The 27,582-nt window shown below is 44.7% G+C and overlaps 1 protein-coding gene across 1 annotated transcript; it reads right to left on the bottom strand.

Moving 5' to 3' along the window:
* Nucleotides 1-779: 779 nt before the first annotated feature.
* CASP7 (caspase 7) lies at nt 780-26,608 on the bottom strand. The gene is made up of 7 exons (XM_081193069.1): nt 25,963-26,608; nt 24,352-24,458; nt 7,336-7,481; nt 6,475-6,603; nt 5,492-5,667; nt 4,647-4,785; nt 780-2,953 (listed from the first exon to the last, which is right to left on the bottom strand). Exons 2-7 carry the CDS (start codon nt 24,432-24,434, stop codon nt 2,730-2,732), a joined length of 897 nt encoding a protein of 298 aa, XP_081049195.1. The 5' UTR covers nt 24,435-24,458; nt 25,963-26,608; the 3' UTR covers nt 780-2,729.
* Between the last annotated feature and the right edge of the window lie 974 nt (nt 26,609-27,582).

Raw genomic sequence — 27,582 nt, 5'->3', positions numbered from 1 at the left:
CTATCCTTGGAAGTGTGGAGAATGGTGGCAAAGGGGGAGGGCTCTCTCAAAATTGACAGTTAAGGCATTTGTTTTGCAGGACCCCCTTCTTTTAAGCAATCAATATTGCTGTTTAGAATGGATATTTTTATAATTGCAACTGTTTTTGTTTTTATAAACTTACATTATATTATTCTAAGCAGCCCTAGGATCAGATGGTGAAGGGTGGCTGAGAAATAATGACAACTACATTTAAGATGGTGGCTATTAGCAAAACAGGTTCAAGAGGCAATGAATATGGGCTGTTGCCTTAATATTTTTCTTGTGGCTGAATAAAAAACATTTGACTAGTGAGGCACAGAATGCTGAACTAGGCAGGGCTCCCAGTTCACAATATTTCTTACAAGCACTGTTAAGAACAACTAACACACTTGGAAGCAAACCCGTTTAAAAGAAAACATATAGAACCAGATTTTCTAACAGATGAATTCAGCTTTGCAAGAAATACCTTGGCTGATTACAGAAAACCACCCATAATTTCTGTGGATGAGAGCTCAGAAGATACATTCATTCCTCCCACAGAGAGAAAAATGAAACAAGCAGGTTAGAAAATTATCTTTATTTGTTTTTATTTCTTTGTAGAATTAGCTAATGTTTCTGAAATGAAAAAAGATGATCCCATGCTGCTTTAAAATAACCATTAAAATATTTATAGATTGGCTATATTCGCATCAAATATATATTGATCTCTTAATTGAGATTTTCCATGACGATTCCCTGAAGAACAAAGGAGTTATGCATTTTCATCATATGTAAACAGTTTATTAACGTCAACATGTAAACAGCTGATTAGTTTCGGTGTCTTGAACTACTAGTTTATAGTTTTTACTATTATTTCATTGTCTGAATATAACTGGACAGACATGTTATGTCAAAAGAATTTATTAATTCTTTAAGTGCAAAAAAATGTTATGATTAACTGAGATTGTTTCACAACCATTTGCAAGGCAAGACTCCCATTGATGCTACCATTTAGTTTATTCTCTTGCTCAAGAAACATACAGGTCTTTGCCAGGATAAATTCATAGGATTGCATATTTCCCACTTCATGGTGAGGCCTAGTCCTGCAGCTGTCACTACCTGAGATCTTACTGCTATATTTTTGCATCATGCCAGAAACGCAATTTGTCTCACTGTAGAATCCATAGTGCACTGGATTTCTTAAGAAGTTATTGGCATTCTGTGGAGATCTCCTCTTGCAGTGATGGAAATATTTCCTACCTGATGTTGTGTAAGATGTGGTCTATCCCCAGTTAAAATTCAGCAGACTCTTTTCCTATCTTGCTTTAAAGCTTGAAAACTACATAAACATTGCCTTTGTACTGGTGACTTGACTGATACAAAATCAAGTTTCCATGAGTAGCTAGGATTCATAGCTCAAGCTTACTTCAAATAGCCACAGCACGGAACAAGCCAAGAAAGAGCGCCTTTATGGTAATGAAATGAAAGTTGGCCAATACATCCATAGCGTTGGGTATACTGTGGACTTGTTATAATAACAAGAAATTCAACAATTGTACAATACTGTTTGTAAACCTAGAAACAAGGAAACAAATCTAGAAACAAGAAACTGGTACTATAAAGTGACATACAGAAAAATGTGAATTTATGGTGTAAGATCAAGAATGATGGGGGGTGGTGGTGGTTTGCCTTCAAGTGAATATGTAGGCACCGAATCTGCAATGTCTAATCATGCAGAAAGGGCAACACAATCAAGCTTAAGGCATTTAAAGTAAAGAACTGTGTGGCAACTCAGCAGCAGTTAGTCATTACAAGGAAGTAGAAACTCTTAATTTAACTTAGTTTGCTATAGTTTTACTTATTGCTTTGTGGAATAATTGTGCTTTGATCTAACTGACAACGTACAGGCATCACTGTTATTTCTGTTTGAAAGCTATATACTACACAGCCCATATTTGTTATCAAATTGTTATTGCGCTGAAAATGCCGTAAGCTGCACTTAACTGTTCAGTGTTCTCATGATAAAACTGGAGTGGTATTTCCATATTGGATAAAAAGAAGCATTTCAAGTATTTCCTAGGTTTTATAAGGATAGTTTTCCAATGTAGGGAGAAGTAAGGAAAACAGAAACAGACTTAAACAGAGTGATTTTGAAAAGTAAATGGCTTATGATTTCAAACCCACACTGAGACCAAGCAAGACCTATGAATGGATATGTCCTCTGATATGTAAAATACCAATGATATCAAGTCCACCATTTAACCACAGAAAACTCCAGTATACCTTGGTCATATTCCTATGTGATTCCTCCCTTTTATATTTGAGAAATTAAGAAAAATGTTTCAGTGCCATAGCACAATGCCAACATATTTTAAGTAGTTAATATTGGGGAAATATGAGGAATTTCCATGAGAAAAAACCCACACACGACTCCAGATGTGGTCAAACAAGAGAGGTATTAGAGGCATTCTTTTTCAATGTGGCCAGAAACAACAAGAGACCACAATTATCTACCAAAATACACATAAACAGTCAAGGTGGCATGTTGAAAAGGATTTTAACTATCAACTGAGGTAATCGTCATATTGCATATTTCAAAGATTATCTTGACGAAGCTCTGGATCCAGAGTGGTTTGATTTGAAATGTTTTGATTAAAAAAATCCCCATTGTATATTTCAATCTTTCTTTGGAAGATGGGCAGATGATATATGCCCAAACAAATGAGATTTCAGAAGTAAACTTCTTTCGTTAGCATGGAGACCACACAAGGAATCTGTTTCTTCCCATTGAAGCGTGGGTCATCACACTGCGATTCATAGTTTCTTGCTACTTTGTAGTTAACCATGGTGAGCATCTGCAGGATCTCCAGCTCTTTGGCATACTTAGTCAGAACTTCACAAAGAGATTGCACAAACCAGGAGCCGTTCCCTGGATTCCGCCAAGAATAATAACCTGTAAGCAAGAGCAAAGGGAAAAAAGCCTCCTTACCATAATGAAGGGTGAAAGAGATATTTACTGCACATTACAAATAGGGTCATAATCCAAGCCATATACGTACAAGTGAAAGAGGGAACCAATTTGGGTCTATAGGTTTTTGTCACAATCATTTGCATTGCTGGAGAGGCAAGCAAAGCATTTTGCTTTTCAAGAGTGTGAGTGCTTGCCGTGGAAACCTATGCATATGCAACGTTCTCGAAAAGTACACAGGGCTGGACTGTGTCAACTAAAATGACCCCGGACCATCATGATACATGTAAATAGGGCTATTTTTTTAAAAAATCAGAGCCTAGGACTTGAGGATCAGAAGGTTGGCGGTTCGAATCCCTGCAATGGGGTGAGCTCCCGTTGCTCAGTCCCTGCTCCTGCCAACCTAGCAGTTCAAAAGCACGTCAAAGTGCAAGTAGATGAATAGGTACCGCTCCGGCGGGAAGATGAACTGTGTTTCCGTGCGCTGCTCTGGTTCACCAGAAGCGGCTTAGTCATGCTGGCTACATGACCCGGAAGCTGTACGCCGGCTCCCTCGGCCGATAAAGCGAGATGAGCACCGCAACCCCAGAGTCGGCCACGACTGGACCTAATGGTCAGGGGTCCCTTTACCTTTATTAAAAATATGGAATTGTTAAGACTTTTCCAGCTAGCTGAAATAGAGAAAGATAACTAAAAATAAAAGAGGACATTGATATCGTTAGCACCACAGTTTAGCATGTACAACAAATGTGTGGGATCCCACAGAGGAGATTGTGGCTGCTTTGCTCGTCCTCTGCTCATTCTGCTGCTGTGCTGCCCTAAGTTATGGTTTGGCTTAGTATTTTATCCAAACCTGGGACTGTGCTTTAGCTCTCCCAGACAAACCATGAGCTATAAACCATAGGATAAACCTTGTTTACAGCACATGGTTTATATGGAGAGAGCTAAACCATGAGCCTGGGTTTGGATGCCATGCTGAGTCAATCCATGGCTTAGCAGCAGAATGTCAAGAGGAGCCATTCCAGTAGCTCACATATGATCCTTAGCACTAATTATACACAGTGGCGTCACAAGGGATGGTGGTGGTGTGACCCGGGTGCCATGTCGGGGGGGGGGTGACCCCGGGCATGGCGGCGCGAGCAGCCATTGTGCCACTGTAGCTGCATGTGGACGATCCTCCGTTTGTGGCTGCAGCTGCGAGCAGAGGATCCTGCCACCATCCATACGGCATTCAAGTGGCACCGGCGGCAAACCGCTACGTACAACGCATGAACAGTGTTGCACGCATGTGCTGTACGTAGCGATACTGCATATGTGCCCTGCGTAACAATGCCATGCATGCGTCATATGTAGTGGCACAACGCGTGTGCAGCCAGCAGTTTGCCCCGCCCCAGGTGTCGGTTAGCCTTCGTTCGCCCCTGATTATACACACAAACTAGAACACTGAAAAGCCTATATACATTTCAGAAGGAAACAAACTTGATATGTGAAAATATAAAGTGCTGTGCTTCAAACTTTCAAGACTGGTTCATAATTCAATGTAAAGAAAATACATTTCCCCATAAAATAGCATTCCATTTTTATTTAAGTTCCAATGCTTATATTTTCCCCAATATATGACATTTTGTTTTACTCTCACTCATTTGTATGTCAAGTTTGTCACTTTCCCCGTTTATACCTGGCACGGTGGAATACGCATACAAAAAATCTGCTTCTACAGGAATCTTGCATCCTGGATTGGCATCCATTTCCAGATCGTTATTTGGAGAACCTGCATCTGTCTGAATCCCTTCATCAAATTCAGAACCTCGACAGGCCTGAAACCATAATATAAAAAGTGAGCAAAATAATTCAGTGTACACATAAATCACATACAATTTAAAGGAGTTATGGAATTTTATGATAATTTTGTAACTGAAACAGATTCACATTATAGCTGAACATATACTTGAACCTTGTAAATGAAATATGGTACATTAATGACCTATACTAGGATCAGCAGCATCAACCCTATGGAAAACATATTCGTCCTAGGGCTACAGCTTAAATTTATTAGCTGCAGTCAATTGTATGAATACACAGATAGGCCATGCCATTGCTGGTGAGCACGCTATTCATTATTTATTAAGTGCCTAATATTGGCCTTAAACTGACATTTTGTGTTTCTATGTGCAGTTATCCAAAATACTCAATACATGAGAATTTTTCAAAATCAGTTTTTAATTAATAACAAATAAATTACTCTAGGGCAAATAATGTAACATCTACAAAAAAAAGGGAGAGGACAATAAAAGGAAATGAAAGTGGGTAGTAGTGCTTGAGACACAAACTGAGAAAACAGAAAAAAGACAAGTATTGAGCATCGTTCTCAAGAAAAGCTGACCAAATATCTCTCGTATCTGCCTGCCTTAGGCATTACTTTGCAACCATTTTGGACCACTATTTCCAATTCTAGCTTCCTGCTGCTAAACTTTGGAAAACAGCTTCTACCCAGCACATGCTAGCTTGCATCAAATACCTTACCTGAATGAAAAACAACTTAGGTTTTCCAATGAGGCTTGGGCACTTGTCTCCTCTGAAAAGACTTGTCAACTCCTTTATTGCCATAGCTCCATCTGTGCCATAGATAAACCCCTCGTCTCCGTGGCTTAATAATATGCAGGCAAAACAAGCAGCATCACTGTGGCTCTCAAGGGCAACTGGAAATCAAACGTATTTCCTCTCACATAATGGAAATGCCACTTACCAAAAACTATACGTGGCAAGTCTTTTTTCTGCACAATTAAAAGAAGGGCTAACATCAATCCTATTCATGTTTACTCAGAAATAACTCCCACTGGGTTGGATCTTTGTCATGCTTAAAAGAGACCCTTTGAAATCAATGGAACTTAAATTAGTCCCACTGTTTCCAATGGCTCAATTCTAAGCATGACTAAGCCTGAACTGCTCACTAGGAAGTGCTTGTACAGTGGTGCCTTAGTTGTTGAATGGCTTGGCTCCCGAACAAATCGGCTCCTGGAGGTGAGTGTCCTGATTTGTGAAAGTTCTTTGGAAGCCAAACGTCCGACACAGCTTCCGTGGCTTCTGATTGAGTGCAGGAAGCTCCTGCAGCCAATCGGAAGCTGTGCCTTGGTTTTCGAACTGTTTCGGGAGTCGGACAGATTAAGTTCGACAACCAAGGTACCACTGTATTCAACAAAATTGTTGTGCTAGAGGAAGCCAGTTCAATGATGCCTGCTAGTGCAATGGAACTCCACCCTCCAAATCTTCTCCAGATGGTTAGAACCCCCAGAACAGTGAATGCGGGGAGATGGTTCCATTGAGGAAACAGAAACAAATCTCCTTAGTGCTACACTGACAACAACCCAGTTCATTTAGTACTACCCAAATTATGTATTAAAAGCTCAGCTTCTCAAATGACCAAAGGAAGAACACAATTGGTCTTCTTAAGTAAACCAGCAAACTATCTAAACAGGGAACCTAATGCAATTGGTGGTCATTGTTACCTTCCTTGAGTTTATTCTCCATAGCTTCACAGGTGAGATCATTATGGATGGAAACATCAAATCCAATGCTTCGAAAACATTTTAGCAGGTCACCAGCATCTTTATCAGTACCATTTCGTATACCCATGTCTGATAAGAAACACAAGAAGATTGATGCTGACTGTGCAGAGGCGTACTTATTATTACAGGTTGTGTGAATGCCCAATGGGAGAGAAAATGATTTAAAAACTTAAAACCTTTGAGCAGTATTCAGAAACAGCTTGTTATATTCACAAAGACCCAAGCAATGGCCAGAGAGGGGCCCCTGTCAAGACCACTGCAGAAATGTTTTGTGGCACCATAAAGACTAACAATATTTTACGGCGCGCTTTTTGTGGGCTCAGTCATTTTCTGGGTATGGCCACTCTTTCTTTGTAAAAGTTCAAGGCTGCTCACAGCAAAATACAACCCTCCCCCCCAGGCAAAGTAAACACTAAAGCAGCATGCTAAGAAATAGTAATAAAAAATACATTATCAACAGCATATCCCTTTAAAACTGCAAAAAGCCCCTCCTAAGAGAACACTATACGCAAGGTGGTTATGTCAGACATTGAAAGCACAAAAGCCTTTCTAACAGAAAGCTTTTAACTTTATGGCTGAAGGCCAAAAAAGAACATGCAAAGCAGGGTCTCAAAATTTGAAACTAGCAATAGAAAAGTCACTCTCCCTTGTTCCCATCAAATGTGGCTGATTGATATGGGAGAAGAGTGTCCCTAGATATTAGCATATTGTCTTGAAAAGCACTGCTCTCACGTATAGATCTCTTGCTCTCTAACAGAAGTACCACCCAGAGTTATTATTAAGATTATGTGAAAAACATACTTGTACTTTCTTTGAAGTTCTTGTTGTTTACAATAACACATTTTCCAATTTTCTTGTAGTCCATACGATACAGGAATTCTGGAGGAACAATTCGGTTTCGGCTAGGGAAAGAGGTCTCTGGCTGAATTTCCTGTCCATTCTTTTTTCTGTGGAAATGTAACTAAATGTTCATAGACAGAACACAAAAGCATTTCAAATTTTCATTGATGCTTAACTGATTATTAAGTATTGTGTTTCTCTTGTATGTAAGCTTTATCATTAAGATATTTTGCCAAATTTTCCTCCACCAAACAGTTATGGTAGGGTTTGTTTTTCCATTTTTGTGCAGTACACTGTTTTGTTGTTGTTAGAAGCAGTAATCAGTTGTAAATCAGCATTAATGACTGCAGGATGAAGAATAACTCAAAAGAAGAGTTATTTTAGGTTTCCTTGGGAGATCATAGCCCGTACCTATTAATATATTATTCAATACTTCTGTCCAGAAATGTTTGTTTTTACAGTTCCAAAAGATATATCTTAAATTCGCCTTAATTCTATTGTATCTCTAGCCGTGCATGTTTTGGCCAAATATTTGTCTAATTCTGTGTGGAGTTAAATACCATTGGAATATTGCTTTAAAATAGTTCTCTTTTGGATTCATACTAATAAGCATTGTTGGAATCAAGAAAACAAATTTATTGAGAGGTGGGCCTTGATTTTACATTCTTAAATGACCAAGTAAACGACAGTATCTTTCCTGATGTCAATCAACAGGGAGTTTCAAACACACTAAGAAATACTTTGTTACAACTTCGGAACGTGTATAATGTGGCGCTTGTTAACAGGGCTAGTTCTGCAGATCAAAGCAGTTAAATGGGCACAAGTAAACTGCTCCCAGGCTGTGCCTTTAAGACACACATCCCAACTTTTAAGTGATTGCAAGTTCTTGGTCACAGCATGCTATTACCAACCAAAGACAACCTTTACAGCAGGGGTAGCTAACCTTTCTTTGGCCAAGAATAGGAATGACACATGGTCAACCCTCTGCGGGCCAAATGTCAAAGCGGCCAAAGTATGAAAGTGGGGGTGTGGTGAAAACTGCAGTTTTCAAGCCTGCCCTTCAAAAGCTTTTTCCAACAGCTAGTCTACACTATTTTAAATCTGTTGTTGTTGTACAAGTGTAGGGAAAGTCTTTGGGGAGACACCTAAAACATTTTGGCATCATAGAAGCAAACCCACAGGAGTGAGCAATAATATGTATTTTTAATGGCTAGTTTTTTGGGTGTGTGTGTGCACAAGTTAACCACCCTGCTGTGGACCTACTAATACCACACAAGAAAAAGTATGATTAGTTTTAAGACAGAAAAAGTGCTTCTATTAATCTAGTCCCAATGAACATTGGTACAAGAGTGAAGCCACAGCAACATTTCCTTACCAATACTGTGGCCTAGGTAGCAAATAGACTGGGATAATGTCTTTCCCTCGTGTGCGTAGAATTCCTACTCACTGCTGGCCTCAGCTGATATTTTATAACCCCCCCCCCCAATCCTTAAGACAGTTCCCCTATTTTTGTGTGTGTTACCTAGTGCAAGCCTCATTTACATCTCATTGCCTTACACAGGCAGGCTATTTGTGCCAATAAAGTACAAAGCCTTCTACAGAACCTGAACTAGGATTATTTTTTGTTGCTGCTGCTGCTTGAAATCTATTAACTTTTTGGGGGAGGGAGGGTTAGATGAAAAAACCCACAAACAACCTACACACCAAATTCATGTGTGTGGGGGAAAATGACTGTAGTGAAACTGTGGTGTTATATTTCCTTCCTGTCATAAAGAACTCTAAGAAAAGGAAGTATTTGCGTTTATTTTTTAAAAGTAGAGTTATACAAACACATCAAGAAACAGTGGCCTGATTCACACACCAAATTATGTTTTAAAATTACAAGAATGAGCCACAGCAAGCCTTTGGCTTGTATCTGCCACTTCTTCTTTGGAGTGGCTGGGCGGAAGAGATGAAAAGCTTCTGCTCCTATTTCAGACTGACCATGGTTTAGCATTATCCAAGCCCTGAATTACAGTGCATCTTAACTAGGGCTTGCTGAAACAAGTCAGGTTATTGAACTATGGTAAGCAGTTCGCTTGTTTCAACAAACCACAGTTAAGCATAACCACCATTTCTCAGATTTGGATGACAGGGAAATAAAAAATGGAAGCGTTTCTAAAGTCCTTCTCAAGGCAGAAGTGCTATTTTTTTTCATTCCTCTGGCCACTCAGAGCTCAAATCGTCAGGTGAAAAACAGTTTTGAACCTGATGAGGTGATCAGTTGATCCTATTTGTTGAACCAATCATTCTTAGGAGAGTTGGAAGTGCAGAGCCTTCTGAAGCATAAGGCCAGACCAAGGCATTTTGCTGATTGAGGCAACATGGCTAACAGCATAGTGTCCTCTACCACACCTGAGGCAGCAGGCCAATTGGGGGAGGATGGCAACAAAGGGGAATGGCTGAGGGGCTCAAGAGAAACAGCTGGGGACTGCTGATCTCCAGCATCTGAGACACTCTGCCCAATTGTAGGGTTGTCCCTGTTGAAGCAGCATAACGGGCTGTAGATGCTAATCTTCTCTTGTGAAAAGGAGTCTGCCACGGTTTGGGTTTGAGTACAGAAAGCCTCTTTCTCTAGGATAGGTCTTTCCAACTTTCTATGTTTAAGAAAACCATTCCCTATCAAACTTGTCTCCCTAGCATGCCTATTTATGTTGCAAAGGATTGTAGGGTAGAGCTCTAGGGCTGAGCCTGAACTATGAAGAACAGGGTCTGCTATCCTAGACCAGCAAGTTAAGAAACTATGTGTACTTATGAAGAGTAAGTGTGCAGCAAAGAATAATGGTGTGAGATATTGGGCTCCTGTAGATTACAGGTGGAATTAAGCCTCTGGATTTTTAAGACGTGGAATAAATACAAGAAAACTGGCCTCTGCCTTTGCTAGACAATTTCAGTGCACCTTGGAGGTCTCTTCTCTCCTTGTCCTTCACATCTGTGGCCTGGGCTTGAGGTTAACCCAGGAAACCAGAGTCTGCTTTAGAACAGGTTTAATCCTCAGCCCTGTACACTAAGGGAAGATTGTTAGGGATAGGAAAGCTGTTTTTCCATGCTTGTAGGCTATGGCTGATCTCAAAGGGGAGCCCCCGATTAAGCTGGCTGAGGAACCTGAGGTCTCAGGAAAACAATTGGTAATCTACCATTCTGCCTATTCACGCATTCACTCATGTGGTGAAGCAGAGAGGGTCTGCCCTGTTGGCCTCATCCCTGACCCTGTGCCCCCACACCAGCCTTGCCTCTGGCACCTGCATGTTGAGTGTGGGTGTTTGAAATGGAGTTATCTGCATGTGAGCAACTGTTCACAACTCAGGGTGCCATGTGACCAGGGCAACCTGATTTTACACATGTGCAGATCACATGGAACCCCTCTGCATAGACAGCTGAAAAGAGGTTTCTTTTCAGATGCCCATTCAAAGGAAAGCGCAAGTCCAGGGAAACTGCGTGGCCAGCTCCTCAACACATTAAACCCGTTGCATGCAAGTAAGGTGTATAGGCCTAAAGTATACTTATTTTGTTTCCCGCTCTGCCTTTATACTATCATAATGAACCCTAGGGCTGCAGTTGTTATTTGGCCAATCTTCCTCATATTTGTATTCTTGATCTGGGGAAGCTATTATGATAATGCTGGAGAGCCCCTATGTGATTCAGGTTTAGACCTACATCACTGTAATCTAGATGGACAACTGTGAGAAACAGTTGGTACTTGTCCAAGGAGTGGCAGAACAAGAAGGAAGCAAATTTGTAGTGGGGAACAAACCAGATTTTGGAATTTCCCTTATTTGCATGCCACAGCAAATCATGATAAATTAGTTTGTTCGAGAATAATAAAAGCAGGTCACTGGTTTATATTACTCTTTGATTTGTGCCCAGCACAAGTCCTTCAGGCAGAGAAAGCAATGCAATACATTTTTAGTGAAAAATAAATCTATTCTCAAACTTAAGTTTCTGCTTACAGAAATGTAAAAATTTACAACAAAACACAACTTGTATCATTAATTACTATGAACAGTTTGCTTCTTAAACTTGACCAAAGCAACATCTTGTAACAACACATTCCCATAAACCAATCACACTTTAATGTTTTCACATGACATTTTCTTTGACACAATGCACAATTAGTTATGTGCAGGACTGTAAACTTCTTACTTTGTTTCAAGGAAAGATAAGTTTACGTTTTTATTTCCTCCCAGTGCTATGCAAGAGAAGTTTACCTTTTTACTTTCCCCCAGTGCTATGCTTTAAATAAAATACATCTGTACATAAGTTACAGTTAATCAAATGAACACTTACAAGGTTAACATTTTTAATCAAGAGATTAAAAAAAAGCCTTTTCTGTTAATCATTTTCTAGATATTCTTTTGGGTTGTCTGGATAGGACGTTGTGCATAATTGTAACAGTATGAATTTACATTTATGTGAAATTTGAGGCCTTCAAATTTTTATGTCAGACTGCTCAATTACTGGAAGCTTTGATGCAAATAGTCAGATTTCTGTTAAGAAGTTAGTGTAAACACAAAGATTGAAATAGTATACCTACAGCCACACCTGCACCCACCAGCAAGCAACTCAGGCTGTAATCCTATGTACACTTATTTGTGAGTCACATTGCAACAGTGGGGCTTGCTTCCAAATAAATATGCATAGGATTACCCAGAGAATTTGACTAGTTAGGAGGGGCACCTAACCATTCCCTGTCTTATGAGTGACGGTAACAACCAATAGTTTTTAGGACCCACCCACAGGGTATGAGCTGGAGGTCGTCCTACCATGTTAGACCTTATGGGAGACCTCCTGTGCTTTTCAAAGCTCTCCTGCACAGTAAAAACACCCCCCCTCCAAAAACCACACACCAAAAGTCTAGCACACATACATTCCAGTATCTTACTGCTGAAGCGATTTAGCTTTCTATAGAGCAAGAAATGGTTGGCAAGCAGTGAGATGTTTAAATAGGCTCCTTTGATGTGAACCCAAAAAACCCCCCAGCCTTCAGCTTACACCAGCAGCTGAACAATACTGACTGATTGTGAAGTGGCAAACAACTTGGTAAATGTTCCAGAACTGCCATTTTCATTAATCAATTGTGGTAGGTCATTGTGCTATGAAAAGTGGTGCACTTTTAACTGCTGCTCCCTCATTCATGTTTTTGTGTTTCAATCTTTACATAATATTTATTTCCTGGATGCATCTAACAAGTAACCTAATATGCTGTATGTTTTTCTGTATGCAAACAAAACAAAACAAAACTGAAATGCAAGCAGATTAATAGTTGTTAAAGAAATACCAATGATGAAAAAAAGATGACGTAGAAAAAATATTGAGCTATAAAAGACCCTAATGGCAGCTACATAGTTTTCGGTGTGAGAACTCTGAAAAAGGCTGGAATGCAGTTGTTGCATGGGGGAGGGGGGAGGGGGGAGATCATCAGATGGCTGCAGATTCAGTTGCTGCAGAAAGAAAAACTTTCCTGGGAATAAGCCCCAGTGAACTCGAGTGAGGCTTTGTTCTGAGTAGGCATATATAAGATTGCACTGACAATTTCAGGTAAAGTACAATAAAACAATAAACAGAACATTATAATTCAGATGCAAAGTTATTTATACACATTAGCTAGAGCCCCCATGTAGGTCTGAAACACAGGGCCATGGAAAGTGAATTCACTGGGACCACTGACTACATAAAAGTTAATTATATCTCACAATGCTCTTTCTTTCGCAAATAATCAAGTTTAGATGACAGCATCATAGCCCCTTCAGACAAAATAGGACATCTTATTCTATGCATGCTCTGTATTCTTTTATTCCAGTACAGTGGTACCTCGGGTTACATACGCTTCAGGTTACATACGCTTCAGGTTACAGACTCTGCTAACCCAGAAATAGTACCTCAGGTTAAGAACTTTGCTTCAGGATGAGAACAGAAATTGTGCTCCGGCGGCGCAGCGGCAGCAGGAGGCCCCATTAGCTAAAGTGGTGCTTCAGGTTAAGAACAGTTTCAGGTTAAGAACGGACCTCCGGAACGAATTAAGTACTTAACCCGAGGTACCACTGTACCAGATACTATTAATCAAGTCCCTTGAGTAGAGTTTTAACATGTAAACTGAAATGTGTCTAATTTTTAGAAACTATTTGAAAAGCTGCCCTAACTCCTTAGGCCAAATCTTCTTACCTAACAAATCTGGCAATTGCAGGAGCAAGAAAGGGGGAAAAGGAGAGGAGGCAGTGAAGTTCTGTTCTACAAATGGCACAACTTTGTTGCAGGCTCTTGCCAGTATGGGTGTGGGAGAAACAACAGAATCTAGCACCACCCTCACCACATGGCTTGGTTATCTTTGTAAATGAGGCAGGACCAAATGTTTCGACCCCTGTACCTAATTTAAGATCACAAATAATAAGTGGGATGATCTAACCCAACCTTCCAGCTGAATGTATTCCTGCCATCCTCTGATCACTGGTAATTTATATAACATCTTTTGCACGCACAAACACACCCATTCATACTTTTACTGTTACCATTCTTTTCTCAAACCAAATTTGCTTCAGCTTCAAACTTCATACCACTCATGTAGCTCCTCTTGTGCTTCTTGTCAGAACTGAAGACTGCTATTACCCGGCACAGCTTTTTAGTCTCTTGCTTGTCTCATGCCATCATGCTATCTCTGCACACAGCCACTAAGGGTAACATGGCCTCACTTGTCCTGGAAGCTGGTGTGGGGAGGAGTTGCAGAGTGGATTCCCCCCACCTGGCATGGAGCTTCTCACGTTACCTGAGCACAAGGAGGAGCTGTGCCACACTGGCTACCATCCCATAATGTGAGAAGGTACCAAGAGACTACTGCTGCTTTCAATGGAGCAAATACTTCTCCATTTCTATGCCTTACTGACCTGTTTTAATTCACCAAACAAATGTGCACCCAGTCCGTGGATTGCCAATCAGGAACATAAAAATGCTCATTTTCTGAGTTCAGGATGCTAAATTATCTAAAGTCTGTTCTCCCCCTCCTACAGAAAGTGAAAGGGCGACACAAAGAATGTACAGTACCTTGGCTCTTCATCAAGTGGTACACCACTCTGCATCTGAAAAATACGTCCACCTTGCAATGATGAGTAGGTTTAGTGTTCTCTATTAATGCCAGCATCCCACCATGCTTACACTACATTAGTGACTGAAGCAGCCTACGGGTGTGTTCACAGACCCAAAGATTTGTCTGTGTCAGCAATGGGTCACGCTGGACTTTTCTATAGGGCTATTGAAACCTCCATAACTATGGCCTAACATGCAAGCCGAGGTCATGCAGGTCTCTTCCGCTCCTGCTGACAGGCAGAAAGCATGTGCTTGCACCACTGTGATTCTATCACTGCTCTGCTGTAAGAATAATGCACAGATTATTTTTTAAAAAAAATGCTTAAGAGATAGACACATGTGGCTCTGTGTGCAGAAAGCAGAAGGTTGTTGTCCTTTGAAACCATCACCTAACTCTGATATACAACCTCACACTGTATCAAAGTAGTGTTCCTGAAAATTCTTAAACTTCTTTGTAGAAAAACAAGCATTTCAGTCTATTTAATACCCTATATTTACTAGTATATGGAATTCTAAATAACTGATGTTGGGATCCTGCCTAATTAATTTAGACCAAAAGAGTTATATGCACAATGTTTTCCTTCTGATATTGCACCCCTGACATCCTCACAAATAAATTTGTTGCTTAAGGTTAAACAAGACCGATTAAACAGGTTTGCACTTTACTTTCTGTACCCTTTGAGAACAAACTGTCAAACTCTATGATATAATTATCCAACATCAATCTGATGCCAACTGGCCATATTTCCCTTTCCCTAAAAAAATGAAATTCCAAGCTGGACAATTACATGTATCTGAACACACATTTGAAAGAAAACCCAGACCTTGCAATCTGAGGCTCTTCTTCATGTGTCTGGAGGGCAGCAACACAATAATGGGCCAGCTGCCTCCTTACACATTGTTCTGAATTCAATAAAGAGTTAGAATTTAATCCAACCCCTAAATTGTTGGATCTGGCAAAGGTTGGAAATAACACAGGACAGTTTCCTCATGAGGTAGTCATGTGATAATGGCTGAGTCAGATGGCCCATTGGGAGATTCAGTGCCAGACAGCCTAACACAGTCATGGCCAAACTTTGCCCTCCAACTGTTTTTGGGACTACAACTCCCATCATCCCTAGCTAACAGGACCAGTGGTCAGGGATGATGGGAATTGTAGTCCCAAAACTGCTGGAGGGCCAAGTTTGGCCATGCCTGGCCTAACGGGTTAAGCCTCACCTTGGGCCCTGGTTTTAGTAAGTAAGACAAAAAAGCCAGTGTTAGTTTTTTAGGATTGCAGTTGGCAGTGATACGCTAAAGAAAAAAACTGGGACAGGAGAAAGAGAACATGGTTGATTTCTGTTTTGGATCCTGTGGGAGGAGTGAGAGACCCTCTTGGAGTGTAATGCTGGGAACCTCTCCATCGTACCATCGTAGGCTCAGGTTGTAGATATGTGAAAATAAACCATATACCATAAAGATACCACAGTCTCCACTGTGCTTTATTTCCAATAGGAGGCATGAACCCTGGTTAAGCCCCTGAGCCCCTGGGATCTTATACTGCTGGCGTAACAATATATTTAGTCACCAGGCAAAAAACATCTCTCTTCTGACAGGCCTTTGGCTAATTAAACCATCTATGTGTGCATGAAATTATTGTTTTTGTTTGTTACGATGGTATGTATTTTTGTGTTTTTATATTGTAAACCATCCTGTAATCCTTGGAACGAAAATTTAATAAATAAAGACACTTTAATGGTAAGTCTGGATGGTCCACTCCTGCCTTTGTCAATCTGGTGTCAATCCAGGTGTTCTGGATTGCAATTCCCACTGCTCTGCTGGCTGGGGCTGATGGGAATTGTAGTCCCAAAAATCTGGAGAGCACCTGGTTGATAAAGACTGGACTACTCGCCAATCGGCCTCTGGAGCGGGGGCCATAAACGTATATAATCATGGCTAAAATAAGGATTGAATTTATTTATATAATTATATCCTGCAACCTCAATAGAAATGTATGTGTGTTCACAGCAGCTAACAGAACAGTTAAAAACAAAAAGTACAACTGGGTAATTATAACAGACAATAATGAATGCAAACCGATACAGAAAGTTAAAGGAACAAAATAAAACAGCCACGACCCACTCAAATAGGTAGAAAAACCAGTCAAATGTTTACATTAGCGATTCCTAAAAGCTTATGGTGCCTAAGTGATAGTCTGAGCTTCTTAGCATAGTTCAGCTGGGCATTGAGGAGGTACAGTAATCTCACAGTGTACCTCCCCACGTCCTTGATAGATCGCAGGGAGTACAGCATGAATTCAGCGACAAGGGGATCAGTAACCTGTGCCTGGCTACATAGAGGCTGTGAGTTGTTCCCCTGTGCAAAAAAGCAATGTTCTGCTCTTTGGAAATGAAGGTTAATTTCACAGAAGTCAGCTTTTAAAGGACTCAGCAGCACAGAGTGCAGAACATGCCTAGATCAGGAGAGGACAAATGAGTGCAAACTTAATTAATTTCCCCCCAATAAGTTTTGCTATGCATGTTTTGCTTCTCTAAGAGATGACAGGAACCTGTCAGCCATCAAAAGTTGGTGGAAATTAACAACCAAGAGAGGGGGTGGTGGAAGACAAGACAGGTAACAGAAATAGGCTGGCACGAAACCCTCCCCTTTCCGTTACATCTCAGAAGTTGTCAACGTAAGTAGTTATTAAGCTATGTGCAAGCACCATTAAAGAAGAATGCAAGGCCTCTGGAACAAGGTCTTCCAGGCTCCTTTTCTTCAGCAAAATACGGAAGTCACGCAGCGGATCAAGCTTTTGAAAAGAGAAATGACCCGAAAAAGTAGAACTTGGATGACGACAGTTTTGGGTAACAATTCAAGAGCAACCCCCAAACTATTAGTGTGGATCAGAATATGGCAAGTTCAGAAATATGCCGAATATTAATGTGTTGTATCTAAATTGCTTAAAAGAAATGCATTCAGGCATTCACCAAACTAGGATTCTTGTGCATGCCATGCGCACCCACATCAGAAGCATTTCATAAAGTTGAACATGGATGTTATATGCATGCTCATTTGCCCAGTTAGTGAGAACCAGTGTGGTAAAATGGTTAGTGCTGGATTATGAATTAGAGACTCCAGGTGTATATTTTATTTTTATTATTTTAATTTAACCCTTTAGAAGGTATTAGGCTTGCTTTCTGTGTGAAAGTTGTACAAATGGCAGGATGTTTTAGCACCAGTATAAATCGGCAATCCTTGAAGCTATCAGAGACTCCGGAAGAGGATATGATGCTCTTTCTTCATTGAAGACTAGGTTGCCAGGGTAACGCTGGACATCCGAGACCTAAAATGGTCAAATGGCCTGGGAACACCGGGGCCACTCCAAGGTGACGTGGGGCTGAAGATACCTGTACGGAGCCATTTGTGCTTTACTTCTCACGACCTGTAACCTTTTTCCTGATGAATATGTTTTATGACTTTTTGTTTGCTGTGTTTGAACTACTGTATGAGCTTGGGTTCTGAAGTGCCTCTGGGCAGACCTTCTCAACTGGCACACTAAGTGGAGTGAGCTCTGTCCTATTGCAAAGCTATAATAAAGCTGGGTCCTTAAATCTGGATGCTGGACTTGGAAACAGTTTCCCGGGTTCTGTGGTTCATTCAAAATGTGGTTGCTCCTCACCTGGGTAGCAAACAAGGTGATGTAGAGGTGAATTCTTACCTAGGAGACCAAGTTTCAAATCTTCTCAGCCATGCAACTCCCTGGATGAATTGGGCCAGTCATTAGCTCTGTCTAACCTACCTCACAGGGTTGTTGTGAGGATAAAAATGGGGAAGGCGAGAGCCATGTGAGCTCCTTAAAGGAAAGGTGGGATATAAATGCAAACAATAAAATAAACGTGCAGGCGCGCTTACATACCGAGTTTGTAAGAATTCTGACTCTTTTTTACTCCACGCCCCAGATGAAAAACAGTGGAAAAGACAACTTGTCACACAGGTGTGTGTACATGCCATGTGCATGGTGTAGGCATGGTAGAAAAAAGTGCATATGTAAGATCCCTAATTGGGTGTACATGCTGTGGATCCAACTAACATTGAAGTCACAGTCCTGATGCCTTTAAGTTAGTTGAAATCTGCTTAGAAATGCTGTTCTTGGAAAGTCAACACATCACCAACACAAATCGCAATGCTGGATGTAATCTAAAAGACAATTTCTTATTTGGAGTGTGTATACTTGTAGATTCACCTATCCTTGTGATGAAATATGAGTTGCCTCACTCCCGCTGCAATTAATCTTGTGGCAATGTGGTCGCAGAATGGTTTCACTGTGTACCAATAATTTGGCCCCATACACACCATCAGGTAACAAATGCTCTAGAAGTGGATTGCTTGTGACATGCTAAATGTGCCTAACTGCACATTTTATCAACCCTCATTGAATTATGCTGAGAGCACGATGTTGATTGGCCCACAGAACTGTGTAGCAGAGCCATTAGTTTGATTTAATCTAAATGAAAGAAAGATAATGGAATCCAACAGAAGGAAATTAATGTCAAAAGATTCCCCCCTGCTGCCAAATCTTCCTCACCTTCTGTTTTCTCATTGTACTTTCAGTGACATTTACAGTAATGTAATACAATAAGCATTAACTTTTAAGCTGCGACAAGTAAAAACAGATCTCAAAGATCTTCTGACATCTAACAAGCAAAAAGTTATATTCATCTGCCATCTAGTGGGAAGAAGATATACAGGTTTGTTTAAAACAGTGTTTTCCAACCTTTTTTGGGCAAGGGCACACTTGTTTGATGAAAAAAATCTCACGGCACACCACCATTACAGCCCCGTGACGTCAGCGCGCAGTGTCACGCCGGGAGGGACGCACGAAAGTGAAAGTTTTCAATTTTTTTCCCTCCCCCTTGCCGGGGAACCTCCAAGCTTTGGGGGTGGGGGGGGAGGAGGCAGCAAAGCGAGGGACTGAGGGACCCTAACCCTAACCCTAACCCTCACCGATCACCCGGGAAAGCATGCGAACGAGGAGCCCCCGTGTCCTGCTCCCGGCAGCGGACGGCACAAAGCGAGGAGGCCTGGACAAGGCAGCACGCTCCCCGCTCTCGCTGCATCGGGGCTTTTCTCCTCCAGGCCGCTTTCGAAGTCCCCTTCTCCACTCCCAAGAGCCGGAGCCGCTGCTTCCAGGCCCTGTCCGAGCCCCGACTTGTGACCTCACTTTGAGGAGCGCCTGTTGCTGGGGACGGGGCTGCATCCCCCTCAGCCGCCGCCTCGCTTCCTTCCAGGAGACCCGACGGCTCCCCCTCTCCCGCTCGCCCTCCTGCGCCCGCAGCAGACCGAGACCTCCCCGCCCCCGCCCGGCTCGGCCCTACCTGGGCGCCTCCAAGCCCGGCCGGCTCCGCGTCGCGCTCCACGCCGGGCAGCTGCAGCGGGGGCGCACGGCGGCCCGGCTGAGCGCGCCCCGGAGCCGCCGCGCCGTCGCTCGCGAGTCCCTCCGAGAGCCCTCGGGACTGACTCCGGAGTCGCGAGGCGGCGCGTCGCCCAGGGAAGGGGCGGCTTCCCACAAGTCCTCCGGGAAGCAAACGCCCTCGCCCGCCTCCCTCCAGGCCGCCTCGCTTCCTTCCAGGAGACCCGACGGCTCCCCCTCTCCCGCTCACCCTCCTGCGCCCGCAGCAGACCGAGACCTCCCCGCCCCCGCCGGCTCGGCCCTACCTGGGCGCCTCCAAGCCCGGCCGGCTCCGCGTCGCGCTCCACGCCGGGCAGCTGCAGCGGGGGCGCACGGCGGCCCGGCTGAGCGCGCCCCGGAGCCGCCGCGCCGTCGCTCGCGAGTCCCTCCGAGAGCCCTCGGGACTGACTCCGGAGTCGCGAGGCGGCGCGTCGCCCAGGGAAGGGGCGGCTTCCCACAAGTCCTCCGGGAAGCAAACGCCCTCGCCCGCCTCCCTCCAGGCAACATCTCGCGGCACACCAGGCAACATCTCACGGCACACTAGTGTGCCGCGGAACACCGGTTGGGAAACACTGGTTTAAAAATCCAATCCAATCAGTAGACGACTTATCTCAAAATACAATTTTGCCTTAAAACTAAACCAAAGACAGAGAGCCCAAGACCCTCTAGATTAAGAAGAGGAGTTTGGATTTGATATCCAGCCTTTCACTTCCCTTCAGGAGTCTCAAAGCGGCTAACATTCTCCTTTCCCTTCCTCCCCCACAACAAACACTATGTGAGGTGAGTGGAGCTGAGAGACTTCAGAGAAGTGTGACTGGCCCAAGGTCACCCAGCAGCTGCATGTGGAGGAGCGGAGACGTGAACCCGGTTCCCCAGATTACGAGACTACCGCTCTTAACCACTACACCACACTGGCTCTCTAGATGTTGGATACAACCACCCATCAGCCTAGCCTGGTCCAGATGTGAACTGTAGTTCAGCAATATTTGGAGGGCCACACGCTCCCCACTCCTGCAGTATAAAAAGAAATGTGAGCTCTGGTGTCAAAATAAAAGTGTGTGTGTGTGTGTGTGTGTGTGTGTGTGTGAGAGAGAGAGAGAGAGAGAGAGTGAAGGGGGAGCAAACTATGATGAGGATTCCCAAATTGTGATCTGGAAGCTTTGCTCAAGTATTCATAAGATTTTAATTGTATATTTATTGCTTCTATTATTTCTCATATCGTTTTTCATTTAATTACAATTTGAATTTGATGGAATTCAAATTGTACCACAATAAAATACAATCTGTAAGAAATGAAGGCAGAAATGAAAATACAATTGAACATAAACAGTATCTAGACTAGTGCATTACAATTGCTAAAATAGGCAGAAAATTAAATGGTCTGCTAAGACCCTGAGCAATGTACAAGCAGTCCATGAGGGGTGGGGAGGAGTTTGGAAGGCACTGGCGTATTACCGTATTTTTCGCCCTATAGGACGCACCGGCCCATAGGACGCACCAAGTTTTTTTGGGGGGAAATCAAGGAAAAAAAATTTATTTCCCCCCCCAGGTTTGCGCAGCCATCCCCAAGCTAGAAGAGAGAGACAGAGCGCTCCATCTCCCTCTTCTGCCTTCAGGGACAGCATCTCTAGCCTCCGTGGGGCAGCGGCTTGCCCCGCTGTCCCCCAAGCTTGTGGGGCTGGCGGGGGGAGAAGCAAGCTTGCTCCCCCCCCCAGCCTTCAGATCAGGTCAGGGAATAGCGGGGTGGCGGCGCTGCGCCTCCCTGCTATCCCCCGAGCTTATGGGCTGCAGGCTGCTGCCTGCAAGCCTTGCGACCCCGCAGGACCTCTTGCCGGGATCCGGGGGGTGGCACGGAGCTGCAGGAAGCCCTGGAGCGCAGGCAGCTCCGCGCCACCCTCCGGAGCTCCGCGCAGCTTCGCGCCGGGATCGGGAGGGTGGCGCGGAGCTGTAAGAAGCCCTGGAGCACAGGCAGCTCCGCGCCACCCTCCAGAGCCCTGCGCAGCTTCGCGCCGGATCGGGAGGGTGGCGCGGAGCTGCAAGAAGCCCTGGAGCACAGGCACGCTCCGCGCCACCCTCCGGAGCTCCGCGCAGGTTCGCGCCGGGATCGGGAGGGTGGCGCGGAGCTGCAAGAAGCCCTGGAGCGCAGGCAGCTCCGCGCCGCCCTCCGGAGCCCCGCGCAGCTTCGCGCCGGGATCGGGAGGGTGGCGCGGAGCTGCAAGAAGCCCTGGAGCGCAGGCAGCTCCGCGCCACCCTCCGGAGCTCCGCGCAGCTTCGCGCCGGGATCGGGAGGGTGGCGCGGAGCTGTAAGAAGCCCTGGAGCACAGGCAGCTCCGCGCCACCCTCCAGAGCCCTGCGCAGCTTCGCGTCGGATCGGGAGGGTGGCGCGGAGCTGCAAGAAGCCCTGGAGCACAGGCACGCTCCGCGCCACCCTCCGGAGCTCCGCGCAGCTTCGCGCCGGGATCGGGAGGGTGGCGCGGAGCTGCAAGAAGCCCTGGAGCGCAGGCAGCTCCGCGCCGCCCTCCGGAGCCCCGCGCAGCTTCGCGCCGGGATCGGGAGGGTGGCGCGGAGCTGCAAGAAGCCCTGGAGCGCAGGCAGCTCCGCGCCGCCCTCCGGAGCCCCGCGCAGCTTCGCGCCGGGATCGGGAGGGTGGCGTGGAGCTGCAAGAAGCCCTGGAGCGCAGGCAGCTCCGCGCCACCCTCCAGAGCCCTGCGCAGCTTCGCGCCGGGATCGGGAGGGTGGCGCGGAGGTGCCTGTGCTCCAGGGCTTCTTGCAGCTCCGCGCCACCCTCCAGAGCCCTGCGCAGCTTCGCGCCGGGATCGGGAGGGTGGCGCGGAGGTGCCTGTGCTCCAGGGCTTCTTGCAGCTCCGCGCCACCCTCCAGAGCCCTGCGCAGCTTCGCGCCGGGATCGGGAGGGTGGCGCGGAGCTGCAAGAAGCCCTGGAGCGCAGGCAGCTCCGCGCCGCCCTCCGGAGCCCCGCGCAGCTTCGCGCCGGGATCGGGAGGGTGGCGCGGAGCTGCAAGAAGCCCTGGAGCGCAGGCAGCTCCGCGCCGCCCTCCGGAGCCCCGCGCAGCTTCGCGCCGGGATCGGGAGGGTGGCGTGGAGCTGCAAGAAGCCCTGGAGCGCAGGCAGCTCCGCGCCACCCTCCAGAGCCCTGCGCAGCTTCGCGCCGGATCGGGAGGGTGGCGCGGAGCTGCAAGAAGCCCTGGAGCACAGGCACGCTCCGCGCCACCCTCCGGAGCTCCGCGCAGCTTCGCGCCGGGATCGGGAGGGTGGCGCGGAGCTGCAAGAAGCCCGGGAAAGCCTGCATTCGCCCCATAGGACGCACACACATTTCCCCTTCATTTTTGGAGGGGAAAAAGTGCGTCCTATAGGGCGAAAAATACGGTAAGTGTTTAAGGCAAGGCCCAGCCTCACAGTTTGGACTGGATACAAACGTGTGGCAGTCAACTTTATTTCACTGGTTCCTTTCTTGAGATGTTCCCACATGGGAGGAGACAGAGCCAGGGAAATGCATCATAAAATGTCTCTCTAGCTCTCTAACCATGTTTTAAACCAGGTACTCACTCACCTGCCTCTTACAGATGCAGCATGAACAGAAGTCAACAGATAGTGAATGAGAACACACTACTGTACTAGGTTCACCTTCTTTTGAAACCTAAAACGTTATTCCTTGTTAACAATCATTATACTTTTCTATCTACTAAAGTTGAGTAATCCATATACTAGCATTTAATTTGACCTCTTATAGGTAAAAAAAAAATATTACCATGATTTTGAGAATCCCTAAAGGCAGACACACACAAAATATACAAACTTGCTGCCACTTGATAACAGAAATTAAATATACACACTTGCAATTAAAATAGGCTGCACTACAGGTTCCCAATATTTGCTCTTTTAAAAATAGAAGCCAATCATGTCCAGTTGGCCAAATCTTAGCAATCATGACCAGTGGAAGTCAGGTAGTGCGCCCCACACAATCCGCTTGTGTTGTTTCTCCACCCTTAACAAACAAGCTTATATTAACTCGTGAATGAATACTGTGAATAATTTAACTGAAGTAAACATCCACTTGGGACTGACAATGGTTATAAATATAAAATATAATTAACAGCTATTCTTGGAATTTAATATTCAGAATTCAATTTAAAAGGAAAAGGAAAAGTTTAAATTATTAGATTCCCCCCATGTGGAACAGGTGTAAGGTTCATTTCTAGTATGTAGTGCATTTATAGGTCTGTATGCAATGCTTCCTTCCTATTGGACGGCTGAGTTTGAAGGCTGCACAGCAGAGGAACCAAACACAACAGCTGCACTGGCAGAAACTTGTTGCACAACCAGTGCTATTTTCCCATTAGAATTCTATCAGTGGATCCAGAACAAAGTCAAGATAAATTTCTTTTGGACAAGCTAACAAACATGTGCCTTACTTTGAAAAGAGTGAAGATCGCTGTCTTCTATCTGGCTTTGCATCTGGAACATCACCATGGTCTCTTTCATCATTGCTCTGCATCTTTGTTGGCAAAGGATCTGCCGACTATTTAGAGAAACAAATGACAAGAATGCTATTAAAATACTTTTAACTTTTAAAAATGCAATTTTTTTGCCCATTTCAGAATTACAGAAAAACTGTGTTCTCAGATCCAATTAAAAAATTCTTTCAAAATTCAGGAAGTTTTTAGAATTTTAGAGTTTTAGCTTTTGATGTTCAAATTACGAGAGATGCTTTTCAAAACTAAATATCCATAGACATCTTGAGTACCGGTACCTACCACCTCCCTTCCTTGTATACTCATCTACACACAGAGGTGTGCTGTTGGCAAGGAAATCCCACATGCATAGATCTGTGTACAAGAGAGACAGACTGTGCTCAGAACCTTTAAGGCTGCACTCCTATTCACACTTGCTTTGGGGCCCCTGGGTTAAATCTGAAACTCCTTTCTGATGTAATGCAACTCGTTTCAGGAATAAAGAAAGGCAACTTCTTTATTCCTGATGAGAGGGTAGACTGTACAGAAATTTTATACTGTAGGTCCTTCTGAACAAAATGGAATCACTCTCTAGGCTCCATAAGGTGGTCATTATCTATACTAGCCAAATTGTAGGATGCAAACTGGGCAGGGAGAAACCCCGGTATCCGGCTACATTTCACAGAATAGTGAAAATAATCTGCATCATGCAATCTTGTGGTAACAAGTCTGCATTATGCAATCCTGAGGAAACAACATAGGTCAGGATCACCCACGAATCTGCTTAACGTTCTTTAATTTATTTTAAATTTACGTAAGTGACGAGTGATACGAGTACAGTAGTAGAATTAAAGTGTGTGACCTTGCATACAGGATACCGAAGGAGCTGCAAAAATATTAGAATTGAAAAGGGTAGAAAGGAGAGTTTGGTGGCACTATAGCTAATCCTCAGACACTGACAGCCTCCACAATCTTTTAAGGCTCTGTGACAGAGCACCTGCTCCACAGGCAGAAAGTCCCAAATTCAACCCCCAGCATCTCGAGGTAGGACTGGGAGAAACCCGTCTGAAATCCAGGGGAGTCAGTGCTGGTAATACCGACTCAATTGTCAACAGCTTCCTAGGCTTCTTTCCACAAGGTCAGCTCCCCCCAGCCTAGAAATAGTGACAGGTCAACAGGCCTCTGTAACAATTGGCAGCTTCCTCAGCAAGCAGAAATCCATCAGGGCTGTTGTTGTTTTTACAGGCAGGAATGCCATGGGCGTAGCCATGATTTAGGGGTGCTGCTTTCACCTTTGAGACACTCGCGAGTACAGGAAGTGGGGGGAAGATACTGGAAACTAATAGGTTATCAATAAATGCTGCAAAGGGTTGAAATGGGCGAGGCGCAGAACTTCAAAGGAAAAGGAAACGGGACGGAGCCCAGCGCAAGACGCCAAGAATTGGAGGCTCGACGGGGCAGGCAGGGCCAAAGCGAAGCGGGAAGCGTCGGAAAGGGCGCAGCTGCGCGCAAAGAGGCAGGCAAGCGAGGCGGGCCGAGCGTCCCCTCCAGCCCACCCCGGGGGAAACTTGCCTGGGCACGCTTGGTGAGGAAGGGGCAAGCGGGGCGTCCCTCTCCGCCGGCGCTCTGCTACGTGGAGCCGCGAAAGTGAAAGCGAAAGGTCCCGCCTGGGCGGCGCAGGAACCTAGCAGCGCCCCCGCCCGGGCGAAGGTCCCAGAGCGGAGTTTCCGCGTCCCCGGCAGCCCTTTGGAAATTAATAAGGCTGTTGATTCATGGCCTGTAGTCACTTTGCACTCGTCCTCCTTCTAGGCGCACCCGACACGCCAACCCCGCGGGGCAGAGGACGGGTCCGTTTCATTGGGTGTTGTCCGGGCACATACGCCCCACGCGCAACCACATTTCCAAGGAAGTGAAGCGACGCTCCTTTGCCGTCTAAGGAAGGAAGGGAGGACAGGCGGGCGGCACTTCAGTCCGCAGTCTAAAATTATCCGATTGCCCCATAGATTCCACCCAAGCAGGCAGGCCCCGAGGGAAGGCGAGGGGGAAGTAAAATCCCAGGAAGGGAATTCCCTCCGGCTTCTCTCTCCCAGCACGTGCCTTGATAGGGAAGCTGCGTGGTTGGGGAATGTTGGAGCTGAGCTGGGTTTGAATCCCTGCTCAGGTGGGAAGCTCACCCGGTGGCTATTCTGTGCCGCAGATTCAAGCTAATATATATTTGACTTCACTTAGCAATTTTTTTGGGAAACGTTTAAAAATTGTTTTTTTGTTAAGTTTGTGTTAAATATGTACAGTGTTCTGTAGTTGACCTCCTTTGTAATGTTTTATTTTGAAATCTTTAAGATAATATTTTAGTTTTCTGTTAATTATGTTGCTTTGACTATATACGCTGTATTTGACTTTCTTCAGATTGTTTTATTGATGTTTTAATATGCAGCAAACCACTTTGAGATTTTTCTTAAAAATATAAAGCGGTATAAAAATGAAATAAAAAATAATAATATATCTCTATTGCTGGCACCACCTGCTTTGAGGGGGCTTGGCTACACACCATACATTGAAATTACATGATGCCTCCCAAAGAGTCCTGGGAAATGTAGTTTAAGGGTGCTAGGAGCTGTGGCCCGTGAGGAGTGCAGTTATTACGATTTTTTGAGAGAGGAATCGTGCGCTTTAGATGTATTGTTACAAGTTTGGGTGAGCGACAGACTCCCTATAATTTCTAGATTCATTAAAGGGTTAGAATATGGGCAAGCTCATCAACTCACAAGTTAAGCAACGTGGTTAAAACTATGTCAAGCTCTGTTGCATTAAAGTTTAGGATCACAAGCCCATTGCCAGCTGGGGATAAGCTGATTGCTGGTCATTATCACATTAAAGATGGGTCCTTGGGTCTGGAGAAAGGTGTAGAATGTCAGCTTCCATTAGTAGGAAAATGGGAGGGAGCAGGCTTTGCTGGGAGGGGGGGAGTGTCAACTTACAAGAGGCTCTGGTTTTTGGAGAAAGGTGTTCTGGAAGATGATGGGGAATAAAGGGAGAACCATCTTGGCTTTGGCTGAAGGAGGATGCATTGAGGCACCTGGAGCCATGACCAACTGCTGCTTTGGTCCCATGCTGAAGCAATGATGGGCGATGAGAGACACTCTGGGGGCATAATGTTCTGCACCACCTCCAGTGAAGACTTCCAGGTGTCAA

This window comes from Podarcis bocagei, assembly GCF_964188305.1.
Source record: "Podarcis bocagei genome assembly, chromosome: 4".
NCBI classification, from domain to species: domain Eukaryota; kingdom Metazoa; phylum Chordata; class Lepidosauria; order Squamata; family Lacertidae; genus Podarcis; species Podarcis bocagei.
The sequence above is the reverse complement of the archived record's forward strand: the minus strand, read 5'-3'. Positions and strand labels throughout refer to the sequence as shown.